The sequence below is a fragment of the Carassius auratus genome, chromosome 40, assembly GCF_003368295.1.
Source record: "Carassius auratus strain Wakin chromosome 40, ASM336829v1, whole genome shotgun sequence".
NCBI classification, from domain to species: Eukaryota; Metazoa; Chordata; class Actinopteri; order Cypriniformes; family Cyprinidae; genus Carassius; species Carassius auratus.
Window position 1 is genome coordinate 6,210,135 of NC_039282.1, and position 23,437 is coordinate 6,233,571.

General features: G+C 35.4%; 2 protein-coding genes across 2 annotated transcripts; one reads left to right on the forward strand and one right to left on the reverse strand.

The window, feature by feature from the left end:
• Positions 1-1,562: 1,562 nt before the first annotated feature.
• Positions 1,563-12,181, reverse strand: ppp1r14ab (protein phosphatase 1, regulatory (inhibitor) subunit 14Ab). The gene is made up of 4 exons (XM_026226253.1): positions 11,900-12,181; positions 3,278-3,358; positions 2,902-2,934; positions 1,563-2,326 (listed from the first exon to the last, which is right to left on the reverse strand). Exons 1-4 carry the CDS (start codon positions 12,128-12,130, stop codon positions 2,192-2,194), a joined length of 480 nt encoding a protein of 159 aa, XP_026082038.1. The 5' UTR covers positions 12,131-12,181; the 3' UTR covers positions 1,563-2,191.
• A 4,231-nt stretch (positions 12,182-16,412) lies between these two features.
• On the forward strand, positions 16,413-23,046 carry spint2 (serine peptidase inhibitor, Kunitz type, 2). Its single transcript, XM_026226254.1, has 9 exons — positions 16,413-16,960; positions 18,102-18,272; positions 20,512-20,580; positions 21,013-21,054; positions 21,181-21,336; positions 21,426-21,497; positions 21,645-21,815; positions 21,906-21,953; positions 22,232-23,046. The coding sequence occupies exons 1-9, from the start codon at positions 16,576-16,578 to the stop codon at positions 22,396-22,398; spliced, it is 1,281 nt and encodes a 426-aa protein (XP_026082039.1). The 5' UTR covers positions 16,413-16,575; the 3' UTR covers positions 22,399-23,046.
• Positions 23,047-23,437: the final 391 nt, after the last annotated feature.

The window sequence follows — 23,437 nt, forward strand, 5'->3', positions numbered from 1 at the left end:
CTAGCATGATTGGTCATCATTGGTGTGTGGTGTGAGGGAAGTGGATCTGAGTGTGTAGGAGTCCATTCCCGCTCGGCTTTTGTCTGGAGAGTGTTTATTGATGCTAAACGTCCTAACACATCTGAAGGTGTTTTCCCAACTGTGGGTTGCAATAAGCAGGGCAGACTCGCTGGGTTGCCGTGCCCGGGTCAGTGAGTGCACCTGCACCGTCTCTGCGTGGGCTAGTCTGTTTGTTTTCTTACAGCGAGACTCAGCATTGTATTAGACCCACAGATCTATAGAGGCTTTGATCACCACTGTGGTTATCAGTGCTATTTATGTTGTTTACATCATAGGAACAAGCATTGCTTGCACTGCTCTATCTGAAAAGTAATGTTTCTTTTGGTTTCTTTTATCCCTTTGTTGACAAGCCTCACCATTGACATGGTATGCTTCTGATATTGCATGTGTTTACAAAATGTTATCTTTCTACGGGGTTTAAAAATGCCATTCATGTGTTTCCATCTTTCAGCAAGCAATACTGTTGATTGATTGGCTAACTAGTTGTTTATGAAAGCTGAATAAGAGCTCAAATTTAATGCCAATGACCGTGAATGAAACTATTACAGTGATGATATTAAATTATAAAACATCTTCTGTGCTGTTTTTTAATAGTAAACGTTTTTTTAAGTCAAATGAAACACATTTATGTTATACAATAACATAAACTGTACTAGCTTGTGTTACCAAAATATATATTTAAGAAGATCCATGTTATGAACAGATGCATTACTGCCCTCTTCTGCCTTTTTTAGAAAGTGAGAATACTGTTTTTTGTTTGTTTTTTTACAGGATAGCTCAACTAATTTTGTTAGATAGATATATCCAGAATTTATCCTGAAAATGTCTTGATTTATTGTCAAAAAAAAAAAAAAAAAAAAAAAACACAAAGTCGTAAATCTGTTTCGTAAAGTCGTAAATGTGTGTGAAATTAAAATGTAGAAAATCAAAGCTGCAGAATCAAACACAAGCACAAAACTATTAACATTTATGCATAATACTTACTTTAGCAAACATAATAATAATAATTAACAGAAGACATATAGTAGATTTATTATAACTTTATTTCACAAAGATGTAATGGGCTAAATACAGCATTATTTATTTATTTGTTCTTTAGCTGGAGTGCTTTTGTTTCATTTAAACTTAAGAGATAGCAAAAGATAAATAGTCCATTATTTATTTATTTAAAAAACTGCTCAGTGTTATATGATTATAAATAGAAAATAAAACAAACAAGGGAAACAAGCAAAGAACAATTAAAAATTCTGTCCCTCTGCCACTGTACAAACATACTGGTGAATTATACAAACTAAAAACAGAGCTAGAAGAGGAAAACTCAAAATTCATTCAAAACGTGGAGTCTTCTTCAAACATACAATAAATCTGACAAGCTTGAGTAGTTCATATAGTAGTAATAATAACAATACCTTATTTTTTTGTCACAAACCAGCCTTCATTTCTACTGGGGAAAAGCTTAAGCTGTCATATTTAATGAAGCATATTAAATTCAAAACTTTTTCTTCAAAAATTATTTAATCCTGCAAAATCCAACACAATACATAAACAACACAACAGGAAATTACTGTAACGGATCTGAAATCTAAAAAGCACCTTGCAAAAAGTCTTTGGTCCATTTGTGGAAAAACTCATGGGTTCAGCACAATCTAAAAAATTAAAAATATAAAAAAAATGTCATGAGAAAAATCCTTCACATGGGTCAGTATTTCAAAGGAAAAACTATTGGTTGTTATGCACTAAACAAATTGTTTTCTCAGGTGACCTAAAATTCATTAAATTAACTTTTTATTAAAGCCAAATAAGTTTACACACACACACACACACACACACATATGACTATATTGGGTTATACCAATGAAAGCAATTTTAAGGGATCAGGTAGAAACAATTATTTAAATGAACATGTTTCTAATTGTTTTAAATTTAAAAATTATAAAGACAACTTGTCATAGGTCCATGCAGTAGTTGGTCAGAGTTTTACTCTGAGCTTTAGGCCACCCTAAAGCAATTTTTATAGGGTTTTCCTCTTTTTACTTCACAAATTAAAAAGACAAATTTATTCTTCTGATGCCTTGATATGAAGCATGTTTGATACAGGAGACTGAAGAGCTGTAGATTTTTGAGCAGGTGCTCAGTTTCTCTCAGTGTCAGGAGAGCCCTGGGGATCAGGGAAGATGTGAAGCTGGGGTTGTTCAATCCCATCGTTGTGAAGATCTTCTTGTTTCTGCAAGCCATGAAGTTTATTCACCAATTCTTTGATGAAGGCCTGATGAAGACATTGAGAAAACCACACCATCAGAGAAGAATCTTTAAAGACATGATGAAATGTGTCAACAGTATTTGAATAAAAACAATGCAACTTAGAAAGATAAGACATGAATAGCTTAAACTTCTACAATCTTGTCAACAGAGGGCAGCAAAGGACGATGCAATGGTTGTAGCCCAGATCTAGAGGTTACAGTTGGTTAGCATGTCTCAATCGACCTACTGGTGATTGCTGTAACTACATCTGGCTATGGAAAGCATTGAGTAAAAATAGAATATTTTTCTGTGTATCATCCCATTACACAAACATTTTTTGATAAAGAAATTTGTCTATTCATTAACACCATCAGTCATTTCCTGCATTGTGACAGTGAGTCACTTTTATGTCTGCAATAAACTTAAACACTTGCAGGGGAGTTATTTCGTTTTAAAGATAAAACATTAAAGCTATGTTTGGAAATTGACTACTCAACTTTGTAGGAAAAGAAAGGTCATGTTTATTTCCAGTTGTGTGAGAGAATTATAACATATGATTAGCAGAAGGGAGGGAGAGAAAAGAGAGGTAGGAAGACATACTTCTGTGTTGTTTCTGCAGGTATGAAGGATGTCCTACAAGAAGTAGAAATTGAGAGATTTAATAAATAGCATGACACAGATCTTGTCATTTAGATGGTTGGGTGGTTAACGCTGGTTTGATACGACCAAAGAGTTATTGCTAGTTAAAGTTATAGTACTTTAAATATATTAATTTGGTTCCAAAACCATATGGGTTTCTATTTTATGTGGCAAACAAAAGAAGAAATAATAAAAAAAAAAATAATAACAAAATTGGTCATAAAAGGAGTTCATATGATCCATATTTCAGGGAGAACTATTCCTTTTAACTAGTTAAATAAACCCCATACTGGTGACCAATAGGTTTTCCTCATGTGTAGTTTCAGAAAGCAGATACCTTAAGCTTCTGCATCCTTTCTTCATCACTTTGTAGATCTATTAGCTCGTCAATGTTCACTTCTTCTGGCATATCATCTTCCTGTAAGGAGAGAAACAGTCACATTTAAGGCCTCTTCACACCATCATGAAAAATGGTAGGCATGACACTTGTCATGGAAAAGAAAGGAAGTTTAAAAATTTTTACAAGAGAGACATTTCTGAAAGCACTTCCGTTTATGTCTAAAACAATTTCAGTCAGTTTCAGTCTGAAACTGAATTTCAGTCAGGTTTCAGTACTCACCATAGCATAGAAACAGCACTCATGTAAATAACAAATTACTTACTTCTTGCATCAAATGCTGCATTTAACACTATAGATCAATATATTCTCATAGATCAAATACAAAACTATACAGGTATTCAGGGACAGGCTTTAAAATGGTTTTGATCCTACCTGTCTGATCATTTACATTTTTTTTCTTTTTAAATGGGAGATCATCTCAGTTTATGCCAGTAAAGTATGGAGTGCCTCAAGTATCTGTCTTAGGACCTCTGCTATTTGCCGTCCTTTGTTAATATTATAAGAAGAGATTAGTTTAAATTGTTGTGCTGATGATACTCAACTATAAATTTCAACAAAACCAATTAAAATTTCTTAATTATCTAAGCAAACAGAGTGTATTAAAGATATAAATTAATGGATGACCAATAATTTTCTTTTGCTAATTCCGATTAAGACAGCATTTTTGCATTTGGTTCCTAAACTCTGGAACAGCCTTGCTGATATTGTTCAGGGCTCAGACAAACTCTCTGTTTAAATGTAGAGTAAAGACAAATCTCTTTAGCCAAGCATATACATAATACATCTAAAAACCTTGAAACTCCAGTTATATCTAATCAAACACATATTATAATTACTTGTTTGAAATGTTAAGTAACTACGTTAATTATTCTCTATCTGCTTTTCTGTTTCTGCCACAAGATGGGAATCCAGATTCAGAATATAAGATGGTATACAGAATAACAAAATCAGTCTGGATCCAGCCTCTTATGAAGAGTAAAGATGACGCCAACCCTCAGAGGACTTCAGATGATGCCAACCTTGAACCGATATACAAAACTACCACATTGTCCTTACATTACTATTATGAACACAACATACTGTATACTTGTTAATACGTCATTAACTAACTGCATGATTTGTCCTATAAAATAACTGTACATCACGTATATCACTGATTTGGTCAACACTGATAAACTGCTCTTAATCGAAATATAGAAACATTATTTTTCTGTGAAGCTGCATTGTAACGATGTGCATCATGAAACACATTATACAAATAAACATTGAAAAAAAGCAATCTCTGCTATTCACTGTCAATTACCAAAATAGTTTGTTAGTTAAAATTTATGTCAGCTGTGAAATTAGTATGGGGACATTTGTGGGTAATATCCCTTATGTGACATTCCAGAATGCAGAAGAACAGAAATGCAAGCTCATGTGAAGAAGTTTTGCATTAGGCTGCTTTGCAAAATTGAAGTTTGAATGTGCGTCTAACAGAAGATCAGTACATCATGGCGATGGCGTGACCTCTTAGAAGAATTAAAAGAACACTGCAGGTTAAAGCTGCAGGTTAGCAGCATTGCAGGAAGGTTTATTATACATTTTATCATATAAAAATTGTCTAGGTGTGGAAAGATCTTAATGTTTAAACCTTACTTATATCCTAAATCAAACAGGCCTCAAATATCATTTCAAATATTTAGTTCTGGATTTTTATCTGCTCATTATTTGTAATAAATAAATAAAACTTATGAAAAAGAATGCTAAAATCTGAATACATCATTAATGAATTAATTATTAAATAGTGTGAACAAAGCATTTACATTACTTAATCCAGGACTTAATAAAAGAAATTTGCAACTCTTACATGCTTTTGTAATCAGAACAGGTGCATTATGCACATTCAGATGTGTTCTCACTTGACTGCACACCACATAAATCAATGAATCCCCTGCTAAGTTCTCTCTAAATGTTAGAAGTCATACTAAATGAGAACAGTGATAAAATCAGATGGCGCCATAGTATGCAGATCCATACTTTATTGAGCTCGAATCAAAGTATTGTCTCCTGCTCCATTCAGCAGCTGTCAATCTAGGCCAGACAGCTGTCACTCAGCATTAATCTATTGTGTGGGAATTAACAAGTCCCGCCCTTTCCTTTTATTCAAACCACCTTAAATACACATCCAGATAGACCAGACTACTTACTACGATCCTAAGTATCTACATTTATTTTAATATTGTAACTGCAGTGTAAAAATAATTTCCAATAGGTGCCTGAAAAAATACAAAAATACATTCAAGAATGATGTAATTTTCACTTCCCTTTGTATTGTGGCTTGGTGCCTTTGAAAATAGGCCAAGGTCAGTTCATAGATCTCTCCAGTAAATCATTTACAAAAACAAAAATCAAGCTTGAAACCTGCCACCCTCCAGCAAAGCAGAAATAAACACATTACAACATATTATCTATTAGTATATGGCAATCTTATAATTTATTATGATCCCTTGATAACTTCTGTGCTTGATCTTGATCTTAAGCACAAAGGCTATGATTTGATACAAATTCACTGAAAATCAATTTGTATGTTCGTAAGAAAAGTATCAATGTCTGATTAATTAACAAAACATTCAGAACAAGTTCTGATGATTCATGGAAAATATCTGAATCCAGAGATGTCAGTTGTATGAACAATTATTATGATACATCTGTGGTGCTTTTGGAATCCTGTTTTATTTATTTATTTATTTTTTTTGGACCAGTCCAATAATTTTTATTTTATTTTTCACAGAAATCAGAAAGTCAAACAAGTCTGAAACAACACAACACATTTTTAGATTTAAAGCAATATAGTTAATGCACCAAAAATTAAAATTTGTTGAAATTTACTCCATTTTGGGCATCCATAATGTAGATGTGAGTTGAGTTTATTTCTTCATTGGAATAATAGTTGTCCTCTCACACCAAAATCCACCGAAATGTTTGTTTAGAATAGTTTTGGACTGTTTCGGCTTGTAAACAGTGCTTCATTTGGGAATATTTCTCTCCTGATTTAGATTAAATTACTTTTTCACTGGAGAAAGCAATATTATGTATAAATGACATTTTTGCGTAATAATCTTTAAAAGTTTAAAATATAAATCCAACCTTGTATATTATAAACATGTAGCTTTTCACTTCACATGCCATTAACTGATGGTTTGGAATCGTTTGGGTTACTTGTGGATTAAAGTGATATTTTTTTCAGCAGTTTGAACACTCATTCTGACGGCACCCATTCACTGCAGAGGATCCACTGGTGAGTACAAACTCATCTTTCATTTGCAAATTTTTACTTTTGGGTGAAAGATTCCTTTAAAGATGAACTATTGCATTAAATCACAAAAACTAACTAGAACTAACTAGAACCGAAATGACTCACAACATAGTATAGAATGTACCAATTCTACATTCTATGCACATCCACCCACACAGCAGATTATGAGCTGGTCATGCAAGCCAGCGTGTTTCCTGATAAGGTTAGGGAGAACTACAGGGAACAGGGCTGGCGTGGGAGAACTTTCAAAATCCTGAAACTAACACCACCGTTCAAAGGGCAGTCAGAGAAAGATCCATGCTGAAAGCCCTACCGGGGCATCAGTGACCTCTCTTTTATCTCCAAATGCCACTGAAATGCTGTGAAACAAACATAACCCTTCACATGCTGTACATACAGAGCAAACCTTCAGTAATGCCTTTGCTTTCGCTTCGCTCCTAAAAATAGAAGTTCTGCACGTTCAATGAAAAATTAGTATATCAAATATTATTTTAGAAATCAATTCCTTAAAAAAATTTAAAAAAAAAGAATATGACTACACAACTGATCAAATATGTAACTGATAATGCCTTCAGTGATTTTGAGGATTTATACAGGTAAATATTCTTGTCAGTTTTGATTGGCCATGGTTTATTTAAAGCTTGTCTCTGTAGTAATTCCCCAATAACTCAAAACATTTCTTCAGATGAAACATGAGTTCTTTTACTGCATTCATGAGTGCTGAGTGAATCACTCAAACTGGTTTAGCATCAGTTCGGTCCCCCTGGGCTGAGATTCAGTCTCTATTAATTCCAGGCCAGTAGCTAATGGGTAATGGTGTGTTTTTCCCCCCCGTACTCTCTGAGTTGGGCTGTTTCTTTTCCTTATATGCCTCATTAACAGCAATGACCCCAATTCAGAAGTCCATCTCCTTTGGCTTTCTGCAGGCATTTATGCATGGAATGCAAGACTGAGAATGTGACTAATAATCATAAAACATTATTCCCAAAACATTATGTGTCAAGACAACTAGTCTGACAAGTAAGGCAAGTTTTTTTTTTCTTTTTTTAATGAATCACTGGTGTTTGGTACGGCAGGCACAATAATTGTTTAATTTTCTGCTCATTCCCAGGGCTAGGAAGTGAAAAAGCAAATGATGACAGAATTTCCATTTTTGGGTGAAACCAACCAGATCTAGACACCATCAATTGCATTTTGACTAGTCTTACAAGACAGTCATTTATTTATTTATTTAGTTTAGGTCTGTAATTAACTTCTTTTTGCCAGTTACAGTAAAAGGTAGATTGGTCGTATTTGAATCCTAAAAGTAAGAATGATTACTCCTAGAAACTACTGCTAGTTCGTCACACACACACACACACACACACACACACACACACACACACACACACACACACACACACACACACACACAATTACTTAATAACACTCATGTTCCAAACCTGAATGAGTTTCTTTGTTCTGTTAAAAACTAAAGAAAATATAATGAGAATGTTGATAACCAAGCAGTTGCTGATAGCTATTGACTTCCATTGTGTATTTTTTCTACAGTATAGATATCAGTGGGAACTGTTTGGTTACCAACATTCTTAAAAATTTGGAACAACTTTAGGGTTAGTGAATGACAGTATTTACTTTTTTTGGAGGAGGAGGGGGACTATTCCTTTAAGATGGTCTAAAATAAACCAAAACAAGCAATAAAATAAGATAAATCAACTAGAAATCAAGATGGAAATAGAGTGATTTCTAGACCTGGAAAAATCATGTAAAATTATCATGTAAAACTTTTTATAATGTATATATAGCTCTAAAATATTTTAGAAAATGTTAGCAAAATTTACCTTTTAAAAATCCTTATCTTTAATCCTTTTACAGTATTTCTCAAAAATAAATAAATATGGGGCATTCAAATATTGTTATGGACAATAAGGGGCCTTGGAGTCAAAATATTTGAGAACCACTGACTTAGAACAGCAATTTAGAAAGTGCACAGCAATCCCCTGTAATTTTTTCCCCTCCAAAATGTAAAAATGTAGTTCTACATTCAAATTATTTCATAAAGGGACATACTGTAGTTTTGCATGATGAACTGCAAGTAATACTGCATTAAATCCAAGCAGAGTAAAACGTCAGATCTTTTGTGCATCATCTGCCCTTAGGACTCTATAAATTGTGATGTAACAGTACGCTGTTCCACAGTAAATGCAAAAGTACATGTGAGATCAACACGAGTTGACATGGTTTAGTCAAATGAATTACATTACATGCATTTGAAGGAATTGTAACTGTATAAGAGACATTTTTTTTGTTCTACAAATATTTGTGCATGCTGAATAAATGATTTAAATCAGCTTGTGGTCAGTGACCTCTTTACAAGCTGACCATATTAGGAACAAGAGCCGAAAAGTCATTTTGTTTATAAACATTCTAATTGTGGCTACCAGTTTCATACATCTGCTGTTCTTCTCTTTGGTCCTTGTGATGCCGATATAAGCACTTTGGTCGAATCATCCAAGTGCATTCAATTTCTGATCATCATTAATCATCAGAAAGCTTTTTATGCATTTAACGTTAACACCTGTGTCCTTTATTGTGAATAACACAATATAATAAATTCCAGCTAATGCTAAACTTGTCATCTGAATTTACATTAAGATCAAATGGCGACCCGACCAGTATTTAATGCAGTCTGAGTTCTCTTTTACCTTCCATTTCAAACTGCACAACCATGTTAGCATGTGCCAAATTTGGCTATCTTATACCAAGTGATAGATTAATTTGCATCAAAATACCACAGACTATGATTGAATACATAACCTCTGTCATTATCATCAAGATATACGAAAAGTATTTTTTTCCTTATCAGCCTAGTTATTTAGCTACCCTAACCATGCATGAATACATTTCACAAAACTTTTAGATGTTTTTTAGAATTTAGCTTGGTTTAGTCAGTTTAGATCAACTGCTGTTAACCATTACTCAATTGTGGATTACACATTGGATATGTCACATCTGTAGTATTCACAAAGTTTTGTGATTCTAGGTTTAGCCCATTTATGTTGACATGGAATAAAAGATAAACCAGCCTCTGGACTACAAATAAACATGAATCTGACCACTATGGAACTCTAATCTAGGATTATTTTAAGCTTTGATAGAGGACTAATGGTCCCGTTTCATGGGGCTTGTGATGCCCTGTCCGTGGACCAGTTGGTAGCGGGTAGTGGTTTTGCAGGATGGGGGTGGAGGACAGTGGCAGGAGGGCTTTCTTTGTGTGATACAACGACATATGGGGTCTTCATTTCCACAGCTCCCATCCCCCTCACTCACAAGAAACACCCCATGAGACAAATATACCATTAATCAATCCCAAAACCATAAGAGCAGGATGTAGTTGGGTCTCCTGCTGACAGGAAATGAAGGAAGGGATCTGATTACAGACTCAATTGGGACTTTCCTTTTAGCACCAACATCACATCATGAAGATTACAAAAAGACCACTGTTGGGATTCATCCAGTTATGATGTACTCTAAAAAGATGATGTTAAATGTTGTCACTTGTGTGGTACCCTTTCAAAAAGTACTAATAAAAGTAACATTTAGGTACCAATATACACTTCAGGTGCTAATATGTACATTTTAGGTACTATTATACACCAATTAGGGGTGTAAGGATAACGTCCCAGTGACAGCCCTTGTACCTATTTCTTAAAAAATATATTATCTAAAAATATATTATCTAAATAATGTAAATTATTTTTGAAGTTGTAAATAAAAAGATTATTGGAGTGGCTTTTACAACAAAATAATATTTCACATTAATATGTCATGTTTTATTCAACGTGTTCCTTGTGGTTTCTGATTTCAGTGTATAAAGGATTTACATGACAAAACATATTAAGAGATTAAAATATGCCACTTTAATTAGTAGCAGGCAAATTTGGAAATATTCAAGTTGTGAAACATACTGCAGTAAACCACTAATTATAGATGTCGAAACTAAATGTGTTGCAACACCCCTTGGTCTCCCCTACAAAATTTTTCATAAGCGTTTTTACCGTGGCAGGATGCCATGTGCTTTCCAGTGTCAGAGCTCCAGCATCTCCCTCCTCACATCCACCATCACAAAGCCCAGTAACTGTGAATGTTTACTGTTTTCCAGAAGCCTGTTAGCGTCCCAGAGCTCACCATGTAAGGCAGCAAGTGCAACAACAAGTCTTGACCACAACTTTAAGAATTTAAGATCGGCCGCCTGATCTCGCTGTTCATGGGAACTGGACCCTCTAAGGAAAAGAAGAAATACCCTAAAGATACCCTAAGAAACAGGAATGCAAAATTACTGGATCTCTGAATATCAGACACGTTTACTTGTCCTTCAAGCCTCTCAGGAGAACAGGACAAGTAGTCTTAGTATATTTGTACTAAGTATAAAGACCATTTATTTAGTTATGGACATTTACATTTATAAATAGAGAGAGAGAGAGAGAGAGAGAGAATATAAATACAAAAAAGTAGCTTGTATAATATACACACAAACACGCACGCACACATACACACACACACAAATTTATTAAGAGATTACACATTTAAGAGACTATACATTTGTATAGTCTACATAAATACAGAAAAAAAAAATCTAGAAATGCATTACTATAAAAAATACAAATAAATAAAACACAAATATACATTTAGAAGAACGCATATAATAACAGTAAAAGTTGGCATCAGCTTGTCAGTGTTTATGCATGAAGGACACAAAAGGCTGTGGTTTGGTGGAATGACCCAAGAACATTTTCACGCCCTTTATGAATAAACGTGCAGAACAATCACTGGTTTGCACACCCCAAAGGGACTCCGTCAAGCATTATTTCTAAACTTAGCTACTTATCGCATTTTTCCATCTTTGCCATCAGACATGTTACATTCCATTCAGGATTCTTATGTTGTGACACCTGCTTCACAACTGGGACACGTAGACTAAGTGCACCTTTTCATGTGGGTAGTGATGATTTTATATCAACATCCCAATAATAGAAACTTTCATTATTAAATACTATGGCATATTACTAATTGATTAATTTCACTGACAGTGTAGACATATAATCAGCAATCAAGAAGAGATTTATCATCAACGCCTTTCATGCTACCAAGTCATTTAATGTTCACAGAAATGATTTGAAAGTCTTCTTACTCCATTCCATTTATTAAATTGTATCCTATTGTACACATGTAATATTATTCTTTGTTACAAGAGGACTCACCCTTCCCAAATACAGCTCATCAAGTCCACAATCTATCCACTTTTCCACATCCAGGCGCCTCTGGAGTTCCTTTCTGTTATATTTTACTGTGACTCTGGCTTGTCTCTTCTGCACACTCAGTCCAGCTTCCTGGCTGGTGCCTCGGTTCGGTGAGTGGGTCTTATTGTTACTACGCCTCCCCACCCGATTCGCAGCCATCTCCAGACTGACCCTCTGGATAGACACTTGCATACAAATAATTGATCAAGAGTCTGTCGGAGTAGGTGTCCTGCCCCAGCACGAGAGATTGCTGACACCTCCAGAGCAGCGCGCTGCAGGGTCCTAGAGCTGTGAGGTTACTGCCTTACTTTCGCTGTAAGCTCAGGTTCTTGTGACCACCAGAGGCCCGCAAAGAGGTGTTACAGTGTTTGGGGTTAGAGAGAATAGTGTGTAAGTTCACCCAAAAATGAAAATTTGCTGAATATTTCTAAACATGTGATAAAAACATCACAATAGTCTACATATTATTAGAAATGAAAAAAACAAAAACAAAACTCCAGTCCATCAAGTAATGTTTTGTGAAGTGAAAAGCTGCGTGTTTGTAATAATCAAATCAATCAGTTAGCTAAAGTCCAAAATGTAGCCTATTCCCTGTTTTTACTTGTAAACGCTGCTCGGTCTGTGCACATTTCTCTTCTGATTCAGACAAGACAACTTTTTCACTTGAGAAAGCAATATTATGGATGGACTTGTTTAACATTAAAATGACTTAATGATGACTTTTCCCTTCACAAAATGTTAACTAATGGACTGGAGTCATGTGGATTTCTTGTGGATTACTGTTTTATAAGCTGTTTGGGCTCTCATTCTGAAGGCACCCATTCACTGCATAGGATCCACTGGTGAGAAAGTGAGATAATGCTACATTTCTCCAAATCTGTTCAGATGAAAAAACAAACTCATTTACCTATCTAGGATGGCCTGAGGATGAGTAAATATATGGCAAATTTAAATATTTGGCGAACTATTCCTTTAAACTAACAAACAATAAAGTTTATATTTTTGCTATATATTTCACAGATTCTGTCCATAACTTAGATGTTTTTAATAGAAAAATGCAAATGAGATAAATAACAACAGCAGGCTATAAGGTCTTAATTAATTAATTCAGAAGAGTGCAATTTTGAGTATTCTGTTGAAAAGTGATGAATGACTTGTGACATCATCATATTCTGAGACATCTAGTTTTCCTATTGAACACAATCTGTGACACCCTCTATCTATTTATTTCTCACATACTTGACACATCTTAATATTTTTATTAAGGACTATTTATGATAATAATGGCTTCAAAATGTTGCTGGAAAATATCTGAATATATTTTAGAAAATAAATTTGCTATTTCTTTTTTTATTTCTCTTAATTCTGATTATAGTGAATATATATTTTAAGACTAAATATTATTTAAATATATAGTCTAGTATATACTATCACAGTCTATATTTTCTCGCTGTTCATGGGAACTGGACCCTCTAAGGAAAAGAAGAAATACCCTAAAGATACCCTAAGAAACAGGAATGCAAAATTACTGGATCTCTGCATATCAGACACGTTTACTTGTCCTTCAAGCCTCTCAGGAGAACAGGACAAGTAGTCTTAGTATATTTGTACTAAGTATAAAGACCATTTATTTAGTTATGGACATTTACATTTATAAATAGAGAGAGAGAGAGAGAGAGAGAGAGAGAGAGAGAGAGAGAGAGAGAGAGAATATAAATACAAAAAAGTAGCTTGAATAATATACACACAAACACGCACGCACACATACACACACACACAAATTTATTAAGAGATTACACATTTAAGAGACTATACATTTGTATAGTCTACATAAATACAGAAGAAAAAAATCTAGAAATGCATTACTATAAAAAATACAAATAAATAAAACACAAATATACATTTAGAAGACCGCATATAATAACAGTAAAAGTTGGCATCAGCTTGTCAGTGTTTATGCATGAAGGACACAAAAGGCTGTGGTTTGGTGGAATGACCCAAGAACATTTTCACGCCCTTTATGAATAAACGTGCAGAACAATCACTGGTTTGCACACCCCAAAGGGACTCCGTCAAGCATTATTTCTAAACTTAGCTACTTATCGCATTTTTCCATCTTTGCCATCAGACACGTTACATTCCATTCAGGATTCTTATGTTGTGACACCTGCTTCACAACTGGGACACGTAGACTAAGTGCACCTTTTCATGTGGGTAGTGATGATTTTATATCAACATCCCAATAATAGAAACTTTCATTATTAAATACTATGGCATATTACTAATTGATTAATTTCACTGACAGTGTAGACATATAATCAGCAATCAAGAAGAGATTTATCATCAACGCCTTTCATGCTACCAAGTCATTAAATGTTCACAGAAATGATTTGAAAGTCTTCATACTCCATTCCATTTATTAAATTGTATCCTATTGTACACATGTAATATTATTCTTTGTTACAAGAGGACTCACCCTTCCCAAATACAGCTCATCAAGTCCACAATCTATCCACTTTTCCACATCCAGGCGCCTCTGGAGTTCCTTTCTGTTATATTTTACTGTGACTCTGGCTTGTCTCTTCTGCACACTCAGTCCAGCTTCCTGGCTGGTGCCTCGGTTCGGTGAGTGGGTCTTATTGTTACTACGCCTCCCCACCCGATTCGCAGCCATCTCCAGACTGACCCTCCGGATAGACACTTGCATACAAATAATTGATCAAGAGTCTGTCGGAGTAGGTGTCCTGCCCCGGCACGAGAGAGTGCTGACACCTCCAGAGCAGCACGCTGCAGGGTCCTAGAGCTGTGAGGTTACTGCCTTACTTTCGCTGTCAGCTCAGGTTCTTGTGACCACCAGAGGCCCGCAAAGAGATGTTACAATGTTTGGGGTTAGAGAGAATAGTGTGTAAGTTCATCCAAAAATGAAAATTTGCTGAATATTTCTAAACATGTGATAAAAACATCACAATAATCCACATATTATTAAAAATGAAAATAAAAAACTCCAGTCCATCAAGTAATGTTTTGTGAAGTGAAAAGCTGCGTGTTTGTAGGCTAATAATCAAATCAATCAGTTAGCTAAAGACCAAAATTTATTTCTTTCAGTGAAAAGGTTTATCCTCTGTTGTCCTCTCAAATCAAAATCCACCAACTTGTATAGAACTGTTTTTACTTGTAAACGCTTCCAGTCAGCAAAACTGCTCGATCTGTGCACATTTCTCTCCTGATTCAGACAAGACAACTTTTTCACTTGAGAAAGCAATATTATGGATGGACTTGTTTAACATTAAAATTACTTAATGATGACTTTTCCCTTCACAATATGTTAACTGATGGACTGGAGTCATGTGGATTTCTTGTGGATTACTGTTTTATAAGCTGTTTGGGCTCTCATTCTGACGGCACCCATTCACTGCAGAGGATCCACTGGTGAGCAAGCGAGATAATGCTACATTTCTCTAAATCTGTTCAGATGAAGAAACAAACTCATTTACCTATCTAGGATGGCCTGAGGATGAGTAAATATATGGCAAATTTACATTTTTAGGCAAACTATTTCTTTAAGCTAACAAACAATAAAGTTTATATTTGTGCTATGTATTTCCCAGATTCTGTCCATAACTTAGATGTTTTTAATAGAAAAATATAAATGAGAAAAATAACAACAGCAGGCTATAAGGTCTTAATTAATTAATTTAGAAGAGTGCAATTTTGAGTATTCTGTTGAAAAGTGATGAGTGACATCATTATATTTTGAGACTTTATCTGTGACACCCTCTATCTATTTATTTCTCTTGACACATCTTAATATTTTTAATAAGGACTGTTTATGATAATAATGAAATTAATGGCTTCAAAAGGTTGCTGAAAAATATCTGAATATATTTTTGAAAAGAAAATTGCTATTTATTTTCATTTCTCTTAATTTTGTTTATAGTGAAGACTAAATATTATTTAAATATATAGTCTAGTATATACTATCACAGTCTATATTGCTAAATATGTAGTCAGAAATAAAAATAGCAATTTTTTGCAAATTTTTATTGACTTGATTTTATTTGCACAGAGGCAGCTTTTTTTTTTTTTTTTTTTTTTTTTTTTGAAGCAACTATTTTTACATTTTAAAATGCATACTGTTAGTAAAACCGAGTGCTCATTTCATTTGATAGCCTATCTGAAAATACCTCGGTTAATTTGTCTTTATCATGTGAAGTTATTGTCATTACTGTCATGCTTACCAATTGAATTTACCTTGACTTTCTGTACAGACAATTCCTACACGCGCACAGATTGTTGTTCTGTCATGGTGGGAATGTTTTATTATTGACGCCCACTGTTTTCATACTGACCTCATGATATTCTTTGCTCAGCAGCTGTGTCGCTGCATGGGGGGCCTGTGTGTCTGCGTGTGCCTCTGCGATATGACAATCTAGTGAAAGACAAACAGTGACGTCACGTAAGAGGAAGTTGTTTGTTACATTAGTTCCCAGGAGAGGAGGCGCACACCTGCTATATAAATAAAGACACTGGTTCGTTTACATAGGTGTGGTCATAGACTTCGTTTAACTTTATTTGGTTCGACCCGTCGTATAGGACATAAACGAAAAGAGCTAGCACAGGTAGACGGGAAGTGAAGAATGACTCAGGTGTGGTTCATCGTCGGTTTTCTCTGTTGTCTGTCGGTTCTAAACGCGTGTAAATGGGACCCGGACACAGAGCTCGAGCAGGGGCTTGATTTCAGCTCATTTAATAACGGCGCGGCTTACCTGGCTTACCTGCCGGAGATTTCGGACGCGGAGCAGTGTCAGAGAGCTTGCTGTGAGAGAGACGAATGCCAGCTCGCCGTGATCGGGACTCCGGCGGACGGCAGGTCGGAATGCCGCTTGGTCAGCTGCGTGAAAGACGGCAAAGACGTGTGTGTTTTGACCCCGAGCACACAGTTTAAAGCGTACCGCAAGATCCTGGATGGCGCTGATCAAGAATCTCAAAACATTGCAGAAGTTCGTTCTGTGAACACCACAGGTAAGTTAGGCTAATAAAAATTGCCTACAGACAAATATTGACTATTATAAACCAAAGTTAACGCCAAAATGTAGGGATTCCTACTATGCTTATTCCAACAATTATAACTTCAATCAAAATCAGTTCGCCTGATAAACATTGTATATCATAATAAATCATTATGTGACCAACTGTGGTTAGGGAAACTGGAAAATCCCCGTATGCAAAATATAATTGCACATAAATTAGCCTCTTAGGAAACGTTTATGAAAGATCATAATTATTTGAAAAAACAAAAAACAAATAAATAATATAAACTCGTACCCAACTTATTTACAAAAGATTGACATGAACCGTTAGTTTTATAGCTTTTTTTCCACATTATTATACATTTGTCTTAGTTGCGTCACACAGACTAACTATCAGTTTATCTTGTAACTTGGCCATATGTTACCTTTATGTAAAGTACAATAAAAGGAAGTTCAGCATTTCAAGAATATAATTGAGGATTATAAGTAATTTCATAATCTTTTCATTGAAAAACTGTTAATAATTATCTGTGATCTTAAATAAATTTAAGTAAACTTACCCCCCTCTCCCCCCAAAAATCAAAACAATGCTGTATAGAAACTCTCCTCTTTTTCCAGGTAGTGGCGCATCATTGTTGTCCACTGACCTGTGCAACCTGTAATTCAAGTTTTACAGCTCAGTACTGTAAACAAAAGACTTGAACTGCAGAAGGGAAGGTAAAGTTGCATATTCCCATACCTATGGCAAGCCAAGTTAACCTACTCTAATCCCAGTGTTACTTGTCGCAATTGCATTTTTACTAGTTTTCCAATTACAGAGCTCCCTTATCATAACTATAAAGAACTGAAATTGAGAGTTTTCTAACTGCCATTGAATTTAATTGTAACTAGTAATAATGCAATTGTGACTTGTAACTCTGGGAATATTTTAAGCTAAAACGGCATGCCATACAAACCTGAATGATATCACCATTTTGGTACCATAATAATGTTACAAAGAGAGAGCAGAGTTTGAACCGAGGGACCTGCAGTAATGTCATGAACAACTGCATTGGCACTTGAAACATATTTCCTACAGTTAGGGCACAATTGTGAACTATATTAAGACTATTCCTTTTCTTCTGTCTTATCAGATCACTGCCGACTCCCAAGTGCGGTGGGAAATTGCCGCGCTGCCTTCCCACGATTTTATTATGATGTCAACAATCAGACATGCAAGCAGTTCATCTATGGCGGCTGTGGGGGCAACAATAACAACTTTAACTCCCAGGAGGAGTGTGAAGCTTCCTGTAGTGGGGTGACAGGTAAATAACAGACAATATTTAGTGAGTGTTAACTCTTCAGTTTCATGCAAACCTTTATTATGTAAAAGGTTTATTGCCTCTAATGTTACTAGATTTATAATCCCAGATGCAATTGTGATGGATATATTTTGAGATATTGACCTTGTGTAACTCTTTCTCTCCTCTTTCATAATCTGCTTTTATAGCTTCACATACACTACTGTTCAAAATCTTAGGGTTGCTTTTGGTTTATTTAATGGTTGTGAAGTTTTTGCACTCACCAAAGCTGTATTTATTTAATTGAAAATGCAGTAAAAATAGTATTACTGTGAAATATTACTACAATGCAAAAGAGTTTTCCATTTTAATATATTTTTAATTATTTATTCCTGTGCTGGCAAATTGTGAATTTTCACAAAGACTAAAAAATACTGACCCCAATAGCAATGTAAATACGATAATTAATTTAAACTATTTACTGACATGGGTTACGTGGTTTAGAGCAAAGGTTTTGCGTCGGGCCCTTTTCATTGTTTTGTCTTCACAGTTTAGAAGTCTGTACATGAGTACAAGTTAGTCTATTGAAGTGCAGTGACAAAAACAGCATTTGATGACAGACAATAGGAATCTTCTGGAAGGTGTGGTTTTAAGTTGAGGACTTTTATTCGATTTGTTGTAGCACACAAACAGTTTTCATCACTGGAGTGGACTGGAGCATTTTGGATCGCCACTATTTATACTCCATGGTCTTTCAGCAGCCTGTTAAGATGTAGTATACAAGAAATGTGGAGAAATAAATGCAAATCAATAAACACATCCCAGATTTGAGGCAAGCTGCCATTTGCATCTAGGTAATGTTTGCATAGGCTTACTTTGGACATCAAGAGGAAATGCAGATAAATGTATTGTACTGAAAGAAGAACGTTGTGTTTTATTGAGGATTACATACTGGTACGTGAGGCCCAGGTTGGCATTACAGTCAAGACACTTGGAAAAGTTTTTAGAGCATATCAGTTTATGATTTAACATGTCTGTGGTGATGAAAACAGAGGTTTAGAGAAGGGGACCAAAATATGAGCTTTGGAAAACCATACAACTTTTATTACAGCCGTTCTCCAGTGGAGTGGGCACAAATCCAGTACCCACATTGTAGTTTGTGGTTGGCTGTGTGCTCCGCTTGGTCAGTCTGCTGGTTGGTGTCCTGCTATATTTGAATAGTGTCGAGTTGATTTCCACTTGTAGAGTTCAGTCAGGTTACTTGACATGCAGTCTGTATTGTTACATTACTCTCAGTAAAGTCTTAAAGCTAAACATATATGCTAGTTGTTTTAATTTTATGGGCCCAAATCGAAACCAGACAGTTTTCCTACAGTTTGGACAACTTCAGTGAGTTTCAGTGGGTTTGTGCTGAATGTCTTAACAAATTGGTTTCATCTTACCCTGGGTTGTTGAATAACCGGTTTGGTGACCTTTATGCAGATGGATTACCTGTCCTTGACAAAGGCATGCCAAACGCATTAGCTGTCGCAGGTTTTTTTTTTACCTCTTTCCACTTTTTATTACTTCCAGTTGACACTTTTCTATTTAGACTGAGGGTTGGAAATAGGAGGGAATATTTTGTTTTCTTTATGGGGTCATTGTGCTTAATGCCTGCTGTATCCGAATAACCCTTTGTGATCCATGGAATTCCCAGTTTTAGAAGATAAGATGGCATTTAAATGGAAAAAGATGCCATCTGCTTCCAATAGAGACACTAAAGCAAAATCCTAAAATTGTCATCAGGAAATTATCTGAAAAGTTCTACTTAAAACACTCTACAGCTATTTTGTGTAATGCAATGTTATTGTGTGTGTGTGGGCCGGTGTGATTATTGTGAGGGTGTGTTACAAATAGTGCAAACTGTGTACATGGGACTTGCACAACATTTTTTTTTTTTAAATAGAACATTCCTTACTGTAAATTTTCCTTAGATACATAGAAAAGATTAGTTTGGTATTTAGTACACTATCTATATATATATAAGACATTCATTCTTTTATTCAGAAAGGATGCATTAAATTGATTAAAAAGTGACATACATTTATAACATTACAAAGGATTTCAAATATAGGCTTGGTGAGCTTAAGATTTTTTTTTATAAAAACAAACTCATTGTGTACCAACTTTTAAATGGTATTGTATGTCTCTTGTTCAGAAATATATAGTTACTGTATATAAACGCACAGAAAAGGAATTTAAAGTGTCTCTGTGCTCTCTTCAGGGGCTGTGCTTACGGACTCTCATTCCATCGCTCAACGCAGCAGAATGTCCATGCCTGAAAACAACTTGGGTAATCAGAGATCTATCTGGATATACCAGTGAGACCGGTTCTCAGACATGAGTAGTTATGACACAGCTGATGCTTATCTGACTGAACATAAATAGTTAGCTCAAGTTGTGTCAGAGCTCCCAACAACCATGCTTAACTAATAATATATAGTAATACATTAAATGATCTTTTTGTAATTAATTAAAAGTGGGTATGTGGGTCCAGGACCCAAGCACTGTTCAATTCTGATAACTGATAATTATAAGAAATGTTTTTTTGAGCAGCAAATCAGCATATTAGAATGTTTTCTGAAGAAAATGTGAAAACTCAATTAAAACTGAGATTGTTTGTAACTTCAAAATGAATGATAGACACTTCACTCTTTAGTTGTATTTATTTTACCAGGTACTTGTGACAGATAAAACAGTAGATATTCTGTATCTCTTTCCTCAGATGCTGAACCTCTTCCTGAAATGACTTCAGAGGACTTCCAGGGTATTACTTTATTTTTTCAATATTTAAATGAAATACATTTTAGTGTTTTTACATTGTCCACATCTTTAAGCAGAGTACGGTTGTACACTATTGGTTCTAATCTCTCGTCCCGTCTTGCCGTATCAGAGAAGTGTCTGGCTCCCTCACAGCCCGGACCCTGCAGAGCCGCCTTCAGACGCTTTTACTACAATAATGGCACCTGTCAACAATTCATCTATGGAGGTTGTAAGGGCAACCAGAACAATTATAAAACTGAGGAATCATGCATGACAACCTGCACAGGTACACTTGTGTGTGACTGTTCATTTCCTGATCGTTCGTCATCGCTATAAATCTCTATGAAATAATAACTCTTTGTGTATGCATCCCAGTGAGGGTCATTCCCAGCAACAAGGAGGAAGCTGTCCTTCCCACTTCTCCTTACAGCATCCGCAGCTTTGAAGGTAAAACGCCAAAAAAGTCACGTCAGGAATCTCTTGTTCTGCATCAGCTGCCTTGAATTTTTGTATTTCAAACATATTGCCAATAATGCAGTGGTGAATGTTTCTACAATATGAACCAAGCTTTCTTTATCCTGTAATTTAATCCAGAAACCTGTGCCGTGCCATCCGACTCTGGCCCGTGCCGTGCAGCCTTCCCGATGTTTTACTTTGAGTCCAGCACTCAGTCTTGTAAGCCCTTCATCTATGGAGGCTGCAAGGGAAACCTAAACCGCTACAACACCGAGGAAGAGTGCATGGCAGCTTGCTCCGGGAAAGATGGTAAGAGGACAACAGAAATTCTCCTTCTGGTAGTGCATTTGTGTCTTTGTTTTGCTGGTAGCTTATGCTGTTGTGTTTCTTTTCCTAAAGGCCGTTTTGATGGCCATGAACACCACAGACGTGGCCGCTGGACTCCAGGTAAGGCATTGTTAAATACCTGATATGTATTTACAACGAATTTTGTTAAAGAAATGAACTTTTATTTCGCAAAAACACATTAAATTGATCAAAAGTGACAGTAAAGGCATTTCTTTACAAATTATTTCTATTTCAAATAAGTGCTGGGACAAAATGAATGTCATGTTTTCAGCAAAAATATTAAGCAGCACAACTGTTTTCAACATTGACAACAATAAGAAATGTTTGAGTTTGTTTTTATTACAAAAAGTAACATGGCTCGTCTCTCTTATTCCCAGCCTTCTTCCTAGTGGCCACCCTGGCCATCATGTCTGCCCTACTTCTGGTAGGTTTGATCCTGATCGCAGTGCGCAGAAACTTCAACAGGGGGTCCCTCATACTGGATGATAAGGAGGAGTTACTGCCTGAGGAGCAGGTGTCCTATGAGAAGCTGCCCGAAGTGTAATCGAGCTAAAGCCAGAGACCTCTCAGTGTCTGCTACGAACATCCATCACAGGGCACTCCAACATTCAGATGAATTAAAACTACTAAGTTACATTAAACTTCCAATTTGACTACATTCTGGAAGCGGTTCCAAATCAGCATACGTAGAGCATAATACATGTGCACGTTTCGCAAACGTGTGCATTAGTCACACATAAGACATGTGCAATTAATTAAGAATAAAGTTTGTTTCAGTTTTTAAAAGAGATATTCTACTCTATTTGTAACTGTGGGATATGTTGCACTAAAATTGGTAAGTTGGTTGAAATACTACTTTTGCCTTCTCTGACATCTGTCACTTTTTATGGTTAGAATCCTACATAGTAGAAGCTTTCAGGGATGTATTTATTGTCACAACCATAGTAACAATGCATATAATGAAGTGTTTTTTTTTCTTACTTTACTTAAATGTATATGTATGTATGCATTTATACATAAGAATAACTGATTGATGAATTGAAATCTTCACCTAATCTTTATGCTTTTACTGTATAACAATAATTTTTATTGAGAATGATTCGATCATTCAAGTCATTAAACCACTGCTAAAATGCATTTTAAAAAAGCATTGTTATTTTAAAATCTTCAACAATAAAGGCAATTGATTCAGTTTGGGTTCTGTGCTGATTTGTTGATATGTTAGCGCATCAAGAAGCAATATGGCAGACCGGTCCTAGTTAAACAAAGAAGTCAGTTGATTTAAATGCAATTTTGCCTGTTGATTTCAAATGCCAGTTTTCTGTCAGAAATTAGGATTATTTAGGTTTCACCCTCCAAGATAAAATTCCATTATAGCTCTTGGGTTAATAAGTGAACACAATTAAACCATTAGAGCAAGAGTTAATTATATAATAAAGGTAGATTATACCTTGAAGATCATGACGGAGGGATTTTCTTTTTCATGGATGTCAGGGGCAGGTATGTATGGTTGAAAATCTTACATTATTATTAATGGAATTACTAAGGAATTAACAGGTATCAGTGTAAATAATTGGCATGTT

What these genes read in the sequence shown, in the direction of transcription:
- spint2 (XM_026226254.1), top strand. Translation starts at nt 16,576, where the DNA reads ATGACTCAGGTGTGGTTCATCGTCGGTTTTCTCTGTTGTCTGTCGGTT. An exon ending in TCGTTCTGTGAACACCACAG is followed by an intron (nt 16,961 to 18,101) that starts GTAAGTTAGGCT and finishes CTGTCTTATCAG; the next exon opens with ATCACTGCCGACTCCCAAGT. An exon ending in ATGCATGACAACCTGCACAG is followed by an intron (nt 21,337 to 21,425) that starts GTACACTTGTGT and finishes TATGCATCCCAG; the next exon opens with TGAGGGTCATTCCCAGCAAC.
- ppp1r14ab (XM_026226253.1), bottom strand. Translation starts at nt 12,130, where the DNA reads ATGCAAGTGTCTATCCAGAGGGTCAGTCTGGAGATGGCTGCGAATCGG. An exon ending in ATGAGCTGTATTTGGGAAGG is followed by an intron (nt 3,359 to 11,899) that starts GTGAGTCCTCTT and finishes CTCTCCTTACAG; the next exon opens with GAAGATGATATGCCAGAAGA. An exon ending in AAAGGATGCAGAAGCTTAAG is followed by an intron (nt 2,935 to 3,277) that starts GTATCTGCTTTC and finishes TACTTCTTGTAG; the next exon opens with GACATCCTTCATACCTGCAG.